General features: G+C 41.1%; 1 protein-coding gene across 5 annotated transcripts in view; it reads right to left on the reverse strand.

Annotated features, from left to right (window-relative positions):
- The window catches only part of BRDT (bromodomain testis associated), a 73,739-nt gene that overhangs the window by 18,915 nt on the left and 37,869 nt on the right, over positions 1–16,955 (reverse strand). For all 5 annotated transcript variants that reach the window (XM_033197376.1, XM_033197378.1, XM_033197375.1 and 2 more), the window contains 3 exons: positions 16,218–16,279; positions 15,478–15,528; positions 12,620–12,791 (listed from right to left, as the gene is read on the reverse strand). In XM_033197376.1, the coding sequence (XP_033053267.1) occupies positions 12,620–12,791; positions 15,478–15,528; positions 16,218–16,279 (285 nt within the window). The remainder of the gene's footprint in view (positions 1–12,619; positions 12,792–15,477; positions 15,529–16,217; positions 16,280–16,955) is intronic.

The following is a 16,955-nucleotide window of genomic DNA, read 5'->3' on the forward strand; positions in this document are numbered from 1 at the left end:
ATAGAAAATGATCAATGTATGGCCACCTGCACAAATGGGAAGGCTGCTCCCAGTTCATTGCTATAAGAGCTGAGGGGACATTCATTCAGTAAGACTGTGCTTTGAAACATGGTTGGGTAATTCTGGAGTAGATGAAAAAAACATATAAGAGGCTTAAGGATGCAACTCAGACAATTATCAACATCTAAACGGAGGCAGCTAAAGAGAGATTGGTAAGGAACAGAGAGATGGGATGGTTAAGAGAGGTGTCATAAAAGCCTAGGAAATATGTCAAGGGTCCAACTCCCTGAAAAATATTTTTACATGAATGACCCTGTGACACCTCAAAACACTACAAAACTAATATTTCCTCAGAAGCCTATTCTTCATCTGTATCCCAGGTCTGTCAACCTGGACAGTATCCAGCCAGTATCCTGTGAGCCACCAAAGCTTACATCCCTGGGTTATTAACCCAGCATGTTTTCATATTTTGCAGATCTGCTCATTCTACTCTTCTAATTTCTTTTAACCTTCCCCTTCTCTTTCCTTCTATCACTTTATGTCATTTTTTCCCTACTACTGCAACAGCCCAGCTGGTCTCCTCCCTTCTCTAATCTCTATATTCTTTCCTTCAACTCACCTAAATAATATTGGCAAATTAATCACCCAGAGGCACAACTTCACTCAAAAAGCCTTCACTGCCTCCCTACTGACTATACTATTACAATTAAGTACAAAGTTTCCAAAGTATCTGGACTTAAAGGGTTAAATAGCTAAACCTGGTCTATCGTTCTAATTTTCCACATTCCTGTTTAATCCAACCAAATCTTTAATCACACGGAATTATGAGTTGCCTAAATACCTTCACATTCATGTTGCTTCCTCCATCCAAATGCCTTTCCATACTAAATATACATAGGTAAGCCTTATTTTTTTCTGCAATATCCAGCTCAAATGATACTCATTCTGTAAAATACGTATCTGCCGAACAGATCAGGTGATTCTGCCTTCTTCGCTTCCTTAAAGTTCACTTTAGCTTCTCTCAGGGCACATTATTTTTACTTTATATACCAGTTGTTTATGTCTCCTATGAGATAGCAAACTCCTGGATTTACTTTTTCATTTGCAATTATGAATTCATGTTTATATAACAACCCAAATATTTTAAAAACTCAATATAATTTAGTGAAGTTTAAAAAATTTTTTTTTTATTATACTTTAAGTTCTGGGATACATGTACAGAACGTGCAGGTTTGTTACATAGGTATACATGTGCCCTGGTGGTTTGCTGTACCCATCAACCCGTCATCTACATTAGGTATTTCTCCTAATGCTATCCCTCCCCTAGCCCCTCACAGGCCCCAGTGTGTGATGTTCCCCTCCCTGTGTCCATGTGCTCTCAGTGTTCAACTCCCACTTAGGAGTGAGAACATGCGGTGTTTGGTTTTCTGTTCTTGTGTTAGTTTGCTGAGAATAACGGTTTCCAGCTTCATTCATGTCCCTGCAAAGGACATGAACTCATCTTTTTTTATGGCGGCAATTTAGTGAAGTTTTTATGAGACAGAGAAAGGGTAAACTATAAGGATAAGGCTAGTGGCCGGGCGCGGTGGCTCAAGCCTGTAGTCCCAGCACTTTGGGAGGCCGAGGCGGGCGGATCACGAGGTCAGGAGATCGAGACCATCCTGGCTAACACGGTGAAACCCCGTCTCTACTAAAAAATACAAAAAACTAGCCGGGCGAGGTGGCGGGCGCCTGTAGTCCCAGCTACTGGGGAGGCTGAGGCAGGAGAATGGCGTGAACCCAGGAGGCGGAGCTTGCAGTGAGCTGAGATCCGGCCACTGCATTCCAGCCTGGGCATCAGAACTGAGACTCCGTCTCAAAAAAAAAAAAAAAAAGGGGGGGCGGAGCAAGATGGCCGAATAGGAACAGCTCCAGTCTCCAACTCCCAGCGCGAGTAACACAGAAGACCGGTGATTTCTGCATTTTCAACTGAGGTACTGGGGTCATCTCTCTAGGGAGTGCCGGACAATCGGTGCTGGTCAGCTGCTGCAGCCTGACCAGCGTGAGCTGAAGCAGGGCGAGGCATCGCCTCACCTGGAAGCGCAAGGAGGAAGGAAATCCGTTTTCCTAGCCAGGGGAACTGAGACACATAACACCTGGAAAATCGCGTAACTCCCACCCCAATACTGCGCTTTAAGGAAACAGGCACACCAGGAGAATATATCCCACACCTGGCCGGGAGGGTCCCACGCCCACGGAGCCTCCCTCACTGCTAACACAGCCGTCTGCGGCGATCTATCCGCAAGGCAGCAGCGAGGCTGGGGGAGGGGCGCCCGCCATTGCTGAGGCTTAAGTAGGTAAACAAAGCGGCTGGGAAGCTCGAACTGGGTGGAGCTCACAGCAGCTCAAGGAAACCTGCCTGTCTCTGTAGACTCCACCTCTGGGGACAGCCCACAGCTGAGGTCCAATAGGGAAAGCAGCGGGGGCGGTGCAGAGGCGAACGACTCTGTCTGACAGCTTTGGGGAGAGCCGTGGATCTCCCAACGCGGAGGTTGAGATCCGAGAACGGACAGACTGCCTGCTCAGGTGGGTCCCTGACCCCTGAGTAGCCTAGCTGGGAGACATCCCCCACTAGGGGCAGTCTGACACCCCACACCTCACAGGGTGGAGTCATCCCTGAGAGGAAACTTCCAAAGGAAGAATCAGACAGGTACACTCGCTGCTCAGCAATATTCTATCTTTGGCAACCTCTGCTGCTGATACCCAGGCAAACAGGGTCTGGAGTGGACCTCAAGCAATCTCCAACAGACCAACAGACAGTCCTTCTGACTGTCAGACGGAAAACTATCAAACAGGAAGGACACCTATACCAAAACCCCATCAGTACGTCACCATCATCAAAGACCAGAGACAGATAAAACCACAAAGATGGGGAAAAAGCAGGGCAGAAAAGCTGGAAATTCAAAAAATAAGAGCGCATCTCCCCCTGCAAAGGAGCGCAGCCCATCGCCAGCAACGGATCAAAGCTGGTCAGAGAATGACTTTGACGAGATGAGAGAAGAAGGCTTCAGTCCATCAAACTTCTCAGAGCTAAAGGAGGAATTACGTACCCAGCGCAAAGAAACTAAAAATCTTGAAAAAAAAGTGGAAGAATTGACAGCTAGACTAATTAATGCAGAGAAGATCATAAACGAAATGACAGAGATGAAAACCATGACACGAGAAATACGTGACAAATGCACAAGCTTCAGTAACCGACTCGATCAACTGGAAGAAAGAGTATCAGCGATTGAGGATCAAATGAATGAAATGAAGCGAGAAGAGAAACCAAAAGAAAAAGAAGAAAAAGAAATGAACGAAGCCTGCAAGAAGTATGGGATTATGTAAAAAGACCAAATCTACGTCTGATTGGGGTGCCTGAAAGTGAGGGGGAAAATGGAACCAAGTTGGAAAACACTCTTCAGGATATCATCCAGGAGAACTTCCCCAACCTAGTAGGGCAGGCCAACATTCAAATTCAGGAAATACAGAGAACGCCACAAGATACTCCTCCAGAAGAGCAACTCCAAGACACATAATTGCCAGATTCACCAAAGTTGAAATGAAGGAAAAAATCTTTTTTTTTTTTTTTTTTGAGACGGAGTTTCGCTCTGTCGCCCAGGCTGGAGTGCAGTGGCCGGATCTCAGCTCACTGCAAGCTCCGCCTCCCAGGTTTATGCCATTCTCCTGCCTCAGCCTCCCGAGTAGCTGGGACTACAGGCGCCCGCCACCTCGCCCGGCTAGTTTTCTGTATTTTTTAGTAGAGACGGGGTTTCACCGTGTTAGCCAGAATGGTCTCGATCTCCTGACCTTGTGATCCGCCCGTCTCGGCCTCCCAAAGTGCTGGGATTACAGGCTTGAGCCACCGCGCCCGGCCAGGAAAAAATCTTAAGGGCAGCCAGAGAGAAAGGTCGGGTTACCCACAAAGGGAAGCCCATCAGACTAACAGCAGATCTCTCGGCAGAAACTCTACAAGCCAGAAGAGAGTGGGGGCCAATATTCAACGTTCTTAAAGAAAAGAATTTTCAACCCAGAATTTCCAGCCAAACTAAGTTTCATCAGTGAAGGAGAAATAAAATCCTTTACAGATAAGCAAATGCTTAGAGATTTTGTCACCACCAGGCCTGCCTTACAAGAGACCCTGAAGGAAGCCCTAAACATGGAAAGGAACAACCGGTACCAGCCATTGCAAAAACATGCCAAAATGTAAAGACCATCGAGGCTAGGAAGAAACTGCATCAACTAATGAGCAAAATAACCAGTTAATATCATAATGACAGGATCAAGTTCACACATAACAATATTAACCTTAAATGTAAATGGACTAAATGCTCCAATTAAAAGACACAGACTGGCAAACTGGATAAAGAGTCAAGACCCATCAGTCTGCTGTATTCAGGAGACCCATCTCACATGCAGAGACATACATAGGCTCAAAATAAAGGGATGGAGAAAGATCTACCAAGCAAATGGAGAACAAAAAAAAGCAGGGGTTGCAATCCTAGTCTCTGATAAAACAGACTTTAAACCATCAAAGATCAAAAGAGACAAAGAAGGCCATTACATAATGGTAAAGGGATCAATTCAACAGGAAAAGCTAACTCTCCTAAATATATATGCACCCAATACAGGAGCACCCAGATTCATAAAGCAAGTCCTTAGAGACCTACAAAGAGACTTAGACTCCCATACAATAATAATGGGAGATTTCAACACTCCACTGTCAACATTAGACAGATCAACGAGACAGAAAGTTAACAAGGATATCCAGGAATTGAACTCATCTCTGCACCAAGCGGACCTAATAGACATCTATAGAACTCTCCACCCCAAATCAACAGAATATACATTCTTCTCAGCACCACATCGCACTTATTCCAAAATTGACCACATAATTGGAAGTAAAGCACTCCTCAGCAAATGTACAAGAACAGAAATTATAACAAACTGTCTCTCAGACCACAGTGCAATCAAACTAGAACTCAGGACTAAGAAACTCAATCAAAACCGCTCAACTACATGGAAACTGAATAACCTGCTCCTGAATGACTACTGGGTACATAACGAAATGAAAGCAGAAATAAAGATGATCTTTGAAAGCAATGAGAACAAAGATACAACATACCAGAATCTCTGGGACACATTTAAGCAGTGTGTAGAGGGAAATTTATAGCACTAAATGCCCACAAGAGAAAGCTGGAAAGATCTTAAATTGACACTCTAACATCACAATTAAAAGAACTAGAGAGGCAAGAGCAAACACATTCAAAAGCTAGCAGAAGGCAAGAAATAACTAAGATCAGAGCAGAACTGAAGGAGATAGAGTCACAAAAAACCCTCCAAAAAATCAATGAATCCAGGAGTTGGTTTTTTGAAAAGATCAACAAAATTGACAGACCGCTAGCAAGACTAATAAAGAGAAAAGAGAGAGGAATCAAATAGACACAATAAAAAATGATAAAGGGGATATCACCACCGACCCCACAGAATACAAACAACCATCAGAGAATACTATAAATGCCTCTACGCAAATCGACTAGAAAATCTAGAAGAAATGGATAATTTCCTGGACACTTACACTCTCCCAAGACTGAACCAGGAAGAAGTTGAATCCCTGAATAGACCAATAACAGGCTCTGAAATTGAGGCAACAATTAATAGCCTACCCACGAAAAAAAGTCCAGGACCAGATGGATTCACAGCTGAATTCTACCAGAGGTACAAGGAGGAGCTGGTACCATTCCTTCTGAAACTATTCCAATCAATAGAAAAAGAGGGAATCCTCCCTAACTCATTTTATGAGGCCAACATCATCCTGATACCAAAGCCTGGCAGAGACACAACAAAAAAAGAGAATTTTAGACCAATATCCCTGATGAACATCGATGCAAAAATTCTCAATAAAATACTGGCAAACCGGATTCAGCAGCACATCAAAAAGCTTATCCACCATGATCAAGTGGGCTTCATCCCTGGGATGCAAGGCTGGTTCAACATTCGCAAATCAATAAACGTAATCCAGCATATAAACAGAACCAAAGACAAGAACCACATGATTATCTCAATAGATGCAGAAAAGGCTTTTGACAAAATTCAACAGCCCTTTATGCTAAAAACGCTCAATAAATTCGGTATTGATGGAACGTACCTCAAAATAATAAGAGCTATTTACGACAAACCCACAGCTAATATCATACTGAATGGGCAAAAACTGGAAAAATTCCCTTTGAAAACTGGCACAAGACAGGGATGCCCTCTCTCACCACTCCTATTCAACATAGTGTTGGAAGTTCTGGCTAGGGCAATCAGGCAAGAGAAAGAAATCAAGGGTATCCAGTTAGGAAAAGAAGAAGTCAAATTGTCCCTGTTTGCAGATGACATGATTGTATATTTAGAAAAACCCATCGTCTCAGCCCAAAATCTCCTTAAGCTGATAAGCAACTTCAGCAAAGTCTCAGGATACAAAATTAATGTGCAAAAATCACAAGCATTCTTATACACCAGTAACAGACAAGCAGAGAGCCAAGTCAGGAATGAACTTCCATTCACAATTGCTTCAAAGAGAATAAAATACCTAGGAATCCAGCTTACAAGGGATGTAAAGGACCTCTTCAAGGAGAACTACAAACCACTGCTCAGTGAAATCAAAGAGGACACAAACAAATGGAAGAACATACCATGCTCGTGGATAGGAAGAATCAATATCGTGAAAATGGCCATACTGCCCAAGGTTATTTATAGATTCAATGCCATCCCCATCAAGCTACCAATGACTTTCTTCACAGAATTGGAAAAAACGGCTTTAAAGTTCATATGGAACCAAAAAAGAGCCCGCATTGCCAAGACAATCCTAGGTCAAAAGGACAAAGCTGGAGGCGTCACGCTACCTGACTTCAAACTATACTACAAGGCTACAGTAACCAAAACAGCATGGTACTGGTACCACAACAGAGAAATAGACCAGTGGAACAGAACAGAGTCCTCAGAAATAATACCACACATCTACAGCCATCTGATCTTTGACAAACCTGACAAAAACAAGAAATGGGGAAAGGATTCCCTATTTAATAAATGGTGCTGGAAAATTGGCTAGCCACAAGTAGAAAGCTGAAACTGGATCCTTTCCTTACCCCTTATACGAAAATTAATTCAAGATGGATTAGAGACTTAAATGTTAGACCTAATACCATAAAAACCCTAGAAGAAAATCTAGGTAGTACCATTCAGGACATAGGCATGGGCAAGGACTTCATGTCTAAAACACCAAAAGCAACGGCAGCAAAAGCCAAAATTGACAAATGGGATCTCATTAAACTAAAGAGCTTTTGCACAGCAAAAGAAACTACCATCAGAGTGAACAGGCAACCTACAGAATGGGAGAAAATTTTTGCAACCTACTCATCTGACAAAGGGCTAATATCCAGAATCTACAAAGAACTCAAACAAATATACAAGAAAAAAACAAACAACCCCATCAAAAAGTGGGGAAAGGATATGAACAGAGATTTCTCAAAAGAAGACATCCATACAGCCAACAGACACATGAAAAAATGCTCATCATCACTCGCCATCAGAGAAATGCAAATCAAAACCACAATGAGATACCATCTCACACCAGTTAGAATGGCAATCATTAAGAAGTCAGGAAACAATAGATGTTGGAGAGGATGTGGAGAAATAGGAACACTTTTACACTGTTGGTGGGATTGTAAACTAGTTCAACCATTATGGAAAACAGTATGGCGATTCCTCAAGGATCTAGAACTAGATGTACCATATGACCCAGCCATCCCACTACTGGGTATATACCCAAAGGATTATAAATTACTCTACTACAAAGACACATGCACACGTATGTTTATTGCGGCACTATTCACAATAGCAAAGACTTGGAATCAACCCAAATGTCCATCTGTGACAGACTGGATTAAGAAAATGTGGCACATATACACCATGGAATACTATGCAGCCATCAAAAAGGATGAGTTTGCGTCCTTTGTAGGGACATGGATGCAGCTGGAAACCATCATTCTTAGCAAACTATCACAAGAAGAGAAACCAAACACCGCATGTTCTCACTCATAGGTGGGAACTGAACAATGAGATCACTTGGACTCGGAAGGGGAACATCACACACTGGGGCCTATCATGGGGAGGGGGGAGGAGGGAGGGATTGCATTGGGGAGTTATACATGATATAAACGTTATGCACATGTACCCTAGAACTTAAAGTATAATAAAAAAAAAAAAAAGAAAAAAAAAAAAAAGAAAAAAAAAAAAAAAGGATAAGGCTAGTAATCTTCTATGGCCAAAAGCTTCAATTTATAAGGAAAAAAAATTCAACATCATCCATTTCATGTGGAGATCATAGGTGGGCAGGTGTGATGAAAACCAGTAACACTTAAAAATTCACTTTTTAATATTTTACGTACTCTAACATTTTGTCAAACTATTTTTCGAATAAGAAAACTTCAACATACATGTTACTTTTATCATTTAATTGTAAGGTTTAACAAAAAATTATTTCTATTGAGATTTAACTCCAGAAAAAGAAAATGTCTTTATAAATCTTATGGCTCACATACATTTGCAATTTCCCTTGGGCATAGTGCCACCTACAGTTGGCAAATGTAAACCACGTCGTTTCTGAGAATTTTGCTAACTGCAAAAGAACAGCTACTTTGGTACCATCCAAACTTTCCTTTATACATTAGACTATTAATAAGCATCATATAAACAGAATTTCAAGTAATATAACAAACTGATCCTTACTGAAGGTGTAGGTATTAAAAGCCTGACTTTTCATAGATAGGGTATTTTGTTAAATTGGGAATAAGAGAACACCTTGACTACATTCTTACCTTTGTTTTTCATAATCTATTCCTTTTCAAGGGCAAGGCTACCCTGGCATTCTTCTAAAACATACTATGGCTAAAGCAGTAACTTTTGCCTACTTTAGCTTTTTTTTTTTTTTTTTTTTTTTGAGACAGAGTCTCGCTCTGTCCCCCAGGCTGGAGCGCAGTGGCACGATCTCGGCTCACTGCAAGCTCCGCCTCCCGGGATCATGCCATTCTCCTGCCTCAGACTCCTGAGTAGCTGGGACTACAGGCGCCCGCCACCGCGCCCGACTAATGTTTTTTGTATTTTTAGTAGAGACGAAGTTTCACCGTGGTCTCGATCTCCTGACCTTGTGATCCGCCCGCCTCGGCCTCCCAAAGTGCTGGGATTACAGGTGTGAGCCACCGCGTCCGGCCCTACTTTAGCTCTTTATAATGAGCCTTAAAATGTTCAAATCTCTCCAATTAAAAAACTCAAAACAATCTCGCCCACTCCTCCAAAAAAATCTATTTTCCTGTTAAAGCCACAAATATCTTCCCATCCTCTTTACCAACAAAGTTCTTCAAAGAATGGTTTACATTCACTACACTCAAATTCCATTACTTCTGAATTTACAATAATCTAGTTTCTGCCCCATCACAATGGATACTAAAAAAGCTTCTGCAAAAGTAAAAATTCTCACATTCCCAATGTAATGCTCTCTCCATTCCTCATCCTACTTAAATGCTCTGCAGTATGTGATACTCTTGATTTCCTTCCAAAAAAAATCTATCTTCATGGGCTTCTATTACACTATTTTCCCTTTTTCTCTACCTTTGATTACCTCTTCTTTTAACTATTTTTTTCTACTTTTACTGAGGAGGTTTTGTTTCTTAGAATTTTGTCCTTGAGCTTTACTCTTCCTGCTCTGCAGATTTTCCTGGGTGTTTTCGTTTATTCTTATGGCTTCAAGTAGCTTCTACATACTGTTAGTTCCTAATTTGTAACTCCTGTTACACTCTGGTAGTTCTAGAAACCTATTTCTAGCTTTATATTTCCACTTAGGTATTCTGTAACATCTCAAACATGTGCAAAATGAGTTGTCTCCTGTTTTCAATCCAACTATTAGATAATCTCCCAGTAGCTCATTCATTTTAACAAAGTCTATCAATTCTGCCACAAAAATGCCTTATATATCCACATCCTTTCTATAGTTGCTGTGTTACTTTTGGTCCTAATAATTCATTTCCTAGACTATAGCATTCAGTGTCCTTACTTGATCCTAACTACATCAGAGTATCATCTTAATCCATCCTCTATATGGTAAGCAGCAATTTTTTCCCTATTATAAAATCTGGGGCCAGGGGTGGTGGCTCATGCCTGTAATCCCAGAACCTTGGGAGGCCAAGGTAGGTGGATCACTTGAGGCCAGGAGTTCAAGACCAGCCTGGCCAACATGGTGAAACCCTATCTCTACAAAAAATACAAAAATTAGCCGTATATGGTGGTGCATGCCTGTAATCCCAAATACTTGGGTGGCTGAGGAATGAGAATCACTTGAACCCAGGAGGCAAGGGTTGCAGGGAGCAGACGTTGTGCTACTACATTCCACCCTCCGCAACAGGGCAAGACTCTGTGTCAAAAAATAAATAAAATAAAATTGAATAAAATCTGATTATGCTTCCTATATGACGCTCCTTGTTGTACACAAATAAAAGTATACAAATTTGTATACGATTTGTTGTATACAAATTAAAAACACTGGTATATTCTAGGTAACTCATGACCTATAGCTATCATTCTGCTATTCTCCAAGAATCTTGAAAATGTATTTCCAAAAAAGAGTAGACATAAATATTTCATACTTGGGATATTTGTTTATTCTTCCTGGAATGCCCTCCGATGTGGCCTTAGATATTTTCTCCATTGATCTCCATTCCCTTCCCCACAATGAAGAGATATAACTTTAGGTAAAGACAAAATGGAATATTCAAACACAGAATAGGGAGATTGAGGCAAGCGGATCATCTGAGGTCAAGAGTTCGAGACCAGCCTAACCAATGTGGTGAAACCCTGTCTCTACTAAAAAGACAAAAAATTAGCTGGGTGTGGTGGTACATGCCTGCAATCACAGCTACTGTGGAGGCTGAGATAGGAGAATTGCTTGAACCTGGGAGACAGAGGTTGCAGTGAGCCAAGATCGCACCATTGCACCTACCCTGGGCAACAAGAATGAAACTCTGTCTCAAAAAAAACTACAAAAAAATTAGCTGGCCATGGTGGCGCATGCCTGTAATCCCAGCTACTCAGGAGGCTGAGGCAGGAGAGTTGTTTGAACCCGGGAGGCGGAGGTTGCAGTGAGCCAAGATTGTGCCACTGCACTCCCACCTGCAAGACAGAGCGAGACTCCATCTCAAAAAATAAATTTAAAAAAACCACAAACACACACACACAAATAGTAGGGAGCTTTTAAACTGAAAGCTGCAAAGAAGGATCAAAACGTCTCCCTCTTCCTCCTAATCTATGTTGCAGTAAAACAGCTTGGAAATTTATTCTGCTAGGGAGATACTTCTGCCCTTGGGTGGCCAAATGGAAACCAGAGCACATTCTAGAGGGAAGAAGAATGGACAAGGAATATTCATATCTGCCTTTAACCTAGGCCTAAATACACTAATTAGTGTCTCAAGGTTTAGTTATGCTCTAGGCTAAACTAGTATCAGAAGTACCCTTCGTGCCACACATCCCCTTCGACCCACCAGAACCAAGTTGAGATACAAAACTTTCCCTTCTGATAAGATATTAAGTCAAACAAACCTAAAAATATAAAAATTTAACCAGTTTTAGATGAATAGGAACTACCCTTAGGCAAGAATTTCTAGCCCAAGTTTCCTTAAGTGTAAACTATTTTATCTATCTATAACTTCATTTCTTTACCTACAGAATCTCTAAGTAAGTTATCTTTCCCTTATGCTTTCCTACTTTTCTAAGCCAGATAGGTGTCATGGAAGTTAAAGCAGCATTTCCCAGATCTGCTCAGAACTTGGTAGTATGGGCTCCAGCAGTAATAGGCGTGTGTGTGTGTGTGTGCGCGCGCGCGTGCGCGTGTATGTGTGTAAAATGTATGTATATTATATACATAAATGTGTATATAATTTATATATATAACATATATGTAGTGTGTGTGTATATATATCATACCAATGTATATAATTTACATGAAAGTAAATTGGATGTGAACTGTATATATAATTTTCTTTCTTTTAAATGTAATGAATGCCTACAGGTTTAAAGCAGATAATTTCTAATGATGTGCTTCAGTGATTATTTGTAACCTGGAATTTGCTAGTTATGATTGTTGGTATTTCCCACATATTTAACATTTAAGATGACCATAGCATTTTCTTTTTTTTTTTTTTTTTTTTCCTGAGACGGAGTCTCGCTCTGTCGCCCAGGCTGGAGTGCAGTGGCCGGATCTCAGCTCACTGCAAGCTCTGCCTCCCGGGTTTACGCCATTCTCCTGCCTCAGCCTCTCGAGTAGCTGGGACTACAGGCGCCCGCCACCTCGCCCGGCTAGTTTTTTGTATTTTTTTAGTAGAGACGGGGTTTCACCATGTTAGCCAGGATGGTCTCGATCTCCTGACCTCGTGATCCGCCCGTCTCGGCCTCCCAAAGTGCTGGGATTACAGGCTTGAGCCACCGCACCCGGCGACCATAGCATTTTCTATACGTATAGTTTTAGAAGTCAATTTCTCAATAACAGTTTGTTTACTTGTTAATTTCTTACCTGAGGGAGGCAGAATTTGGAAAGGTGAAATGTTTTTCACGATCTGTAAATGTTCTAATTCTTGATAATTAAATGCTAATTGGTGGTGATTTGGTGGCATTACATGTGAAGGTGTGGTCTGATGAACAAGGGTAGTATTGGCAGAGGTTTTGTCTTGCACAGAATATTCTATCTGTTAAAACAAAATCAAAGTTATCACTTAGTTTTATCCATACAAGAAATATACCAAAGAGAACAGAAACACAAGAGGCAAGAATATAATTTAATGTTACCTTTTTAAAATACCTTATTATTATTATTATTTTTTTTTTTTTTTGAGGCAGAGTCTCGCTCTGTCGCCCGGGCTGGAATGCAGTGGCGCAATCTCGGCTCACTGCAAGCTCCGCCTCCCGGGTTCACGCCATTCTCCTGCCTCAGCCTCCCGAGTAGCTGGGACGACAGGCACCCGCCACCTCGCCCGGCTAGTTTTTTGTATTTTTAGTAGAGATGGGGTTTCACCATGTTAGCCAGGATGGTCTCGATCTCCTGACCTCGTGATCCGCCCGTCTCGGCCTCCCAAAGTGCTGGGATTACAGGCTTGAGCCACTGCGCCCGGCCAAAATACCTTATTATTTAAGTCACAAATCTATAATGTATAGTTATCCCTATCTTGCAAATGAGGAAACTGGGGTTTAAAAGGATTAAATAACTTGGTCATTATATGGCTTACAAGAGGTAGAGTAAGTCAGAGACTATGATCTTAGTTATGAGTATACATGTATATTATTAAACAACGCTATTTATTTTTTAAAGCTTTCCTGTAATTACTAAAAAACAAACAAAACAAACCCCTGAGCTTTTATAACAAATCTAGAGACCAATTCACTTACTTTAGCCATTTTTCCTTACTGTATTACAGACATAAGGGGAGAAATTTAAAATTACATTATGGTCAACCCACAAGACTATCAATAAATTCTAATTCAATATTCAGGTAACTATCAAGTAAAAGCTGTAGTGTAATAATAGCTAACATTTATTTAATGTTTACTCTGTGTGAGGTACCAGGGTAAGTCCTTCATATGGTTTTTCCTTAATTCTCACAATAATCCTATGAGTTAGGTATAATTTTTATCTCTACTTACATTTTCTAGAAATAATAGAAGCAGTTTACCTAAAAACTCACACCTATTCTGCGGCAAGCGAAGTTACAGTAGCAAAGCCCAGTAACCTTATCTAACTAAGTTCTGAGTAGTAGATGGCACAGAGATAAATAAGACAGTCTTTCTCCTTTGTCTAACAAGGCATTGGGGTGAGTGAGTAGGTAGGCAAGTGTAAAAGTAACACCTATGCGGCCGGACGCGGTGGCTCAAGCCTGTAATCCCAGCACTTTGGGAGGCCGAGGCGGGAGGATCAAGAGGTCAGGAGATCGAGACCATCTTGGCTAACACGGTGAAACCCCGTCTCTACTAAAAATACAAAAAATTAGTCAGGCGTGGTGGCGGGCGCCTGCAGTCCCAGCTACTGGGAGGCTGAGGCGGGAGAATGGCATGAACCCGGGAGGCGGAGCTTGCAGTGAGCTGAGATCGCGCCACTGCACTCCAGCCTGGGCGACACAGCCAGACTCCGTCTCAAAAAAAAAAAAAAAGTAACACCTATGCAAATACGAATAAAATAAATACCATAGGAATGTTTATCACAACAATATAGACCCAGGCCAAAGCTTACAGCCTAATGCTCACGTTTAAATCAGCCAAAGAAAAAAGTCACTTTCTAAACTACACAAATATATACATTCATACATGAACCTATGGATTAATATATACTATCTTTTACAATAGACATTTTTTTCGCAGTGAGTGAAAGTGAAAAAATTTTTACCAAAAATAGACCATTAAAAAGGTGGCATTCACCCGGCGCTGTGGCTCACGCCTGTAATCCCAGCACTTTGGGAGGCCAAGGCGGGCAGATCACAAGGTCAGGATATCAAGACCATACTGGCTAACACGGCGAAACCCCGTCTCCACTAAAAATACAAAAAATTAGCCGGGCGTGGTGGCAGGTGCCTGTAGTCCCAGCTACTCGGGAGGCTGAGGTGGGAGAATGGCGTGAACCCGGGAGGTGGAGCTTGCAGTGAGCCAAGATCATGCCACTGCACTCCAGCCTGGGTGACAGAGCAAGACTCCGTCTCAAAAAAAAAAAAAAAAGAAAAAAAAAGGTGGCATTCTACATGCTACATATTGAGATAAAAATGCTTCCAAAGTTGCTTCATAACTTGACGTAATTTTTTTATTCCACTAATACACCTTTGGCAAGACAGATCATCTATAACTTCTTCCTACTCAAAAGGAATGGGAAGGCCAGGCATGGTGGCTCAAGTCTGTAATACCAGCACTTCGTGAGGCTGAGGTGAGTGGGTCACCTGAAGTCTGGAGTTTGAGACCAGCTTGGCCAACATGACAAAACCCCGTTTCTACTAAAAATACAAAAATTAGCCAGGCGTGTTGGTGTGTACCTGTGGTCTCAGCTACTCCGGAGACTGAGGCATGAAAATTGCTTGAACCCGAAAGGCGGAGACTGCAGTGAGCCAAGATTGTGCCACTGCACTGCAGCCTGGGTGATGGAGTGAGACTCTGTCTCAACAACAAGAACAAACAACTATGTATATGTGTGTGTGTGTGTATATTTTCTCTTATGTGTCCAAAGCCCCATTATATACAAGTCATCTAATAAATATCCTCAGTTTCCATATTTCTCTGAATATGCTTGCTGTGTTTTTTTGCCTCTCTTCATGCTATTACTTATTTTAAAAAATAAGCTTCTAATCTGTATGTAAACCATTTCTTCCCATGTTCTTTAAAACACATTTTAAGCATTACCTGTGTGACGCCTATTCTTCCTTCAGGCAGTATACATTCATTCTTCATTTTCTAAAAATAATCATATAGATTATAGCATTAATCATATTATCTCTTAACTATGTGATTATATTCCTTTTTCACAAATTACAGCTCTTTTAAGACAATATTATTTGTTATTGTGTTCCCCTAACCTAGTTAGATGTTGTTACATAAATAATTCTATGTTTGGAAGGGGTACAAAAGGAAAAAAATGTACATGAGGATGACAACTTGAGCTAGTAAAAAAATCACTTCTGTTCTTTTCAAAGCACATCAACTACTAGTCAAACATAGATGTGTCAAAATGGATAACTGGCAATTATAAGCTTTATCTGTAGAAACCTTAATTACCATTCTCCTACCATCTTTTGAGAAATTTCACTTCACTGTACGTACAGTTCTGTACACTCATTCAGGATGCCAAGGCCATCCCTCTGTATTCAGACTCTCAGGGATAAGCTGAAGCTTCTAGAATTTGTTCTACTTATCCATTTGGCTTATATAAGTTATATCTTATTGAAAAATGAAGCCAAAGAGTTTTCTATTCAGTCTTCTTCAGGAAGAAATCACTGAACATTTAGTTGATAGGCTAAAAACAGTGACAACTTTCTTCATGTAAATAAAATTGAAAACAATTTTAAAGAAAGCTACTACTATACCTATGAGTTAAAACATACATACTTTTAAAATTTGGAGATACGAATAAAGAATTAACTTACTTTTACATTCTCTGTAGAAGGAGAATCATTTGGTTTTACTTCTGTAAACTTAGGGAACATTTCTGCAAATGTATACACATAAATATTTTAATATTTATTAGCTTAAAAAATAACAAGCTATAATTTTTCCACATTAGAAACACAGTGAGGGCCGGGCGCGGTGGCTCACGCCTGTAATCCCAGCACTTTGGGAGGCCAAGGTGGGTGGATCACAAGGTCAGGAGATGGAGACCATCCTGGCTAACATGGTGAAACCCCATCTCTACTAAAAATACAAAAAATTAGCCAGGCGTGGTGGCACATGCCTGTAGTCCCAGCTACTCGGGAGGCTGAGGCAGGAGAATCACTTGAACCTGGGAAGCGGAGGTTGCAGTGAGCCGAGATCACACCACTGCACTCCAGGCTGGGTGAGAGAGCGAGACTCTGTCTCAAAAAAAGAAAGAACTACAGTGGTGATTTCAACAAAATGCCTTTATTACCAACTTCTCATATGAAGAAATCCTTATAGTCACAGGTTTTCACCCTCTTTGAATCAGCTAAAATTTCTAAAGGGATACCTGCTTTTAAGATATTTTATTTTCCTATAGTGGAATAAATTTCAGTTTACGTTATGCTCAGGCAAAAAAGCACAGTATGTTACTTAACAGTAAAGAGCTTGAATAACTGAGAGTTTAAAAAGGAATTTGTTGCAACAGAGATAAGGTTTCAAACAAGCAGCATCCATTATGCTAAAATCAT

This window comes from Trachypithecus francoisi, unplaced genomic scaffold, assembly GCF_009764315.1.
Source record: "Trachypithecus francoisi isolate TF-2019V2 unplaced genomic scaffold, Tfra_2.0 Lachesis_group5, whole genome shotgun sequence".
NCBI classification, from domain to species: domain Eukaryota; kingdom Metazoa; phylum Chordata; class Mammalia; order Primates; family Cercopithecidae; genus Trachypithecus; species Trachypithecus francoisi.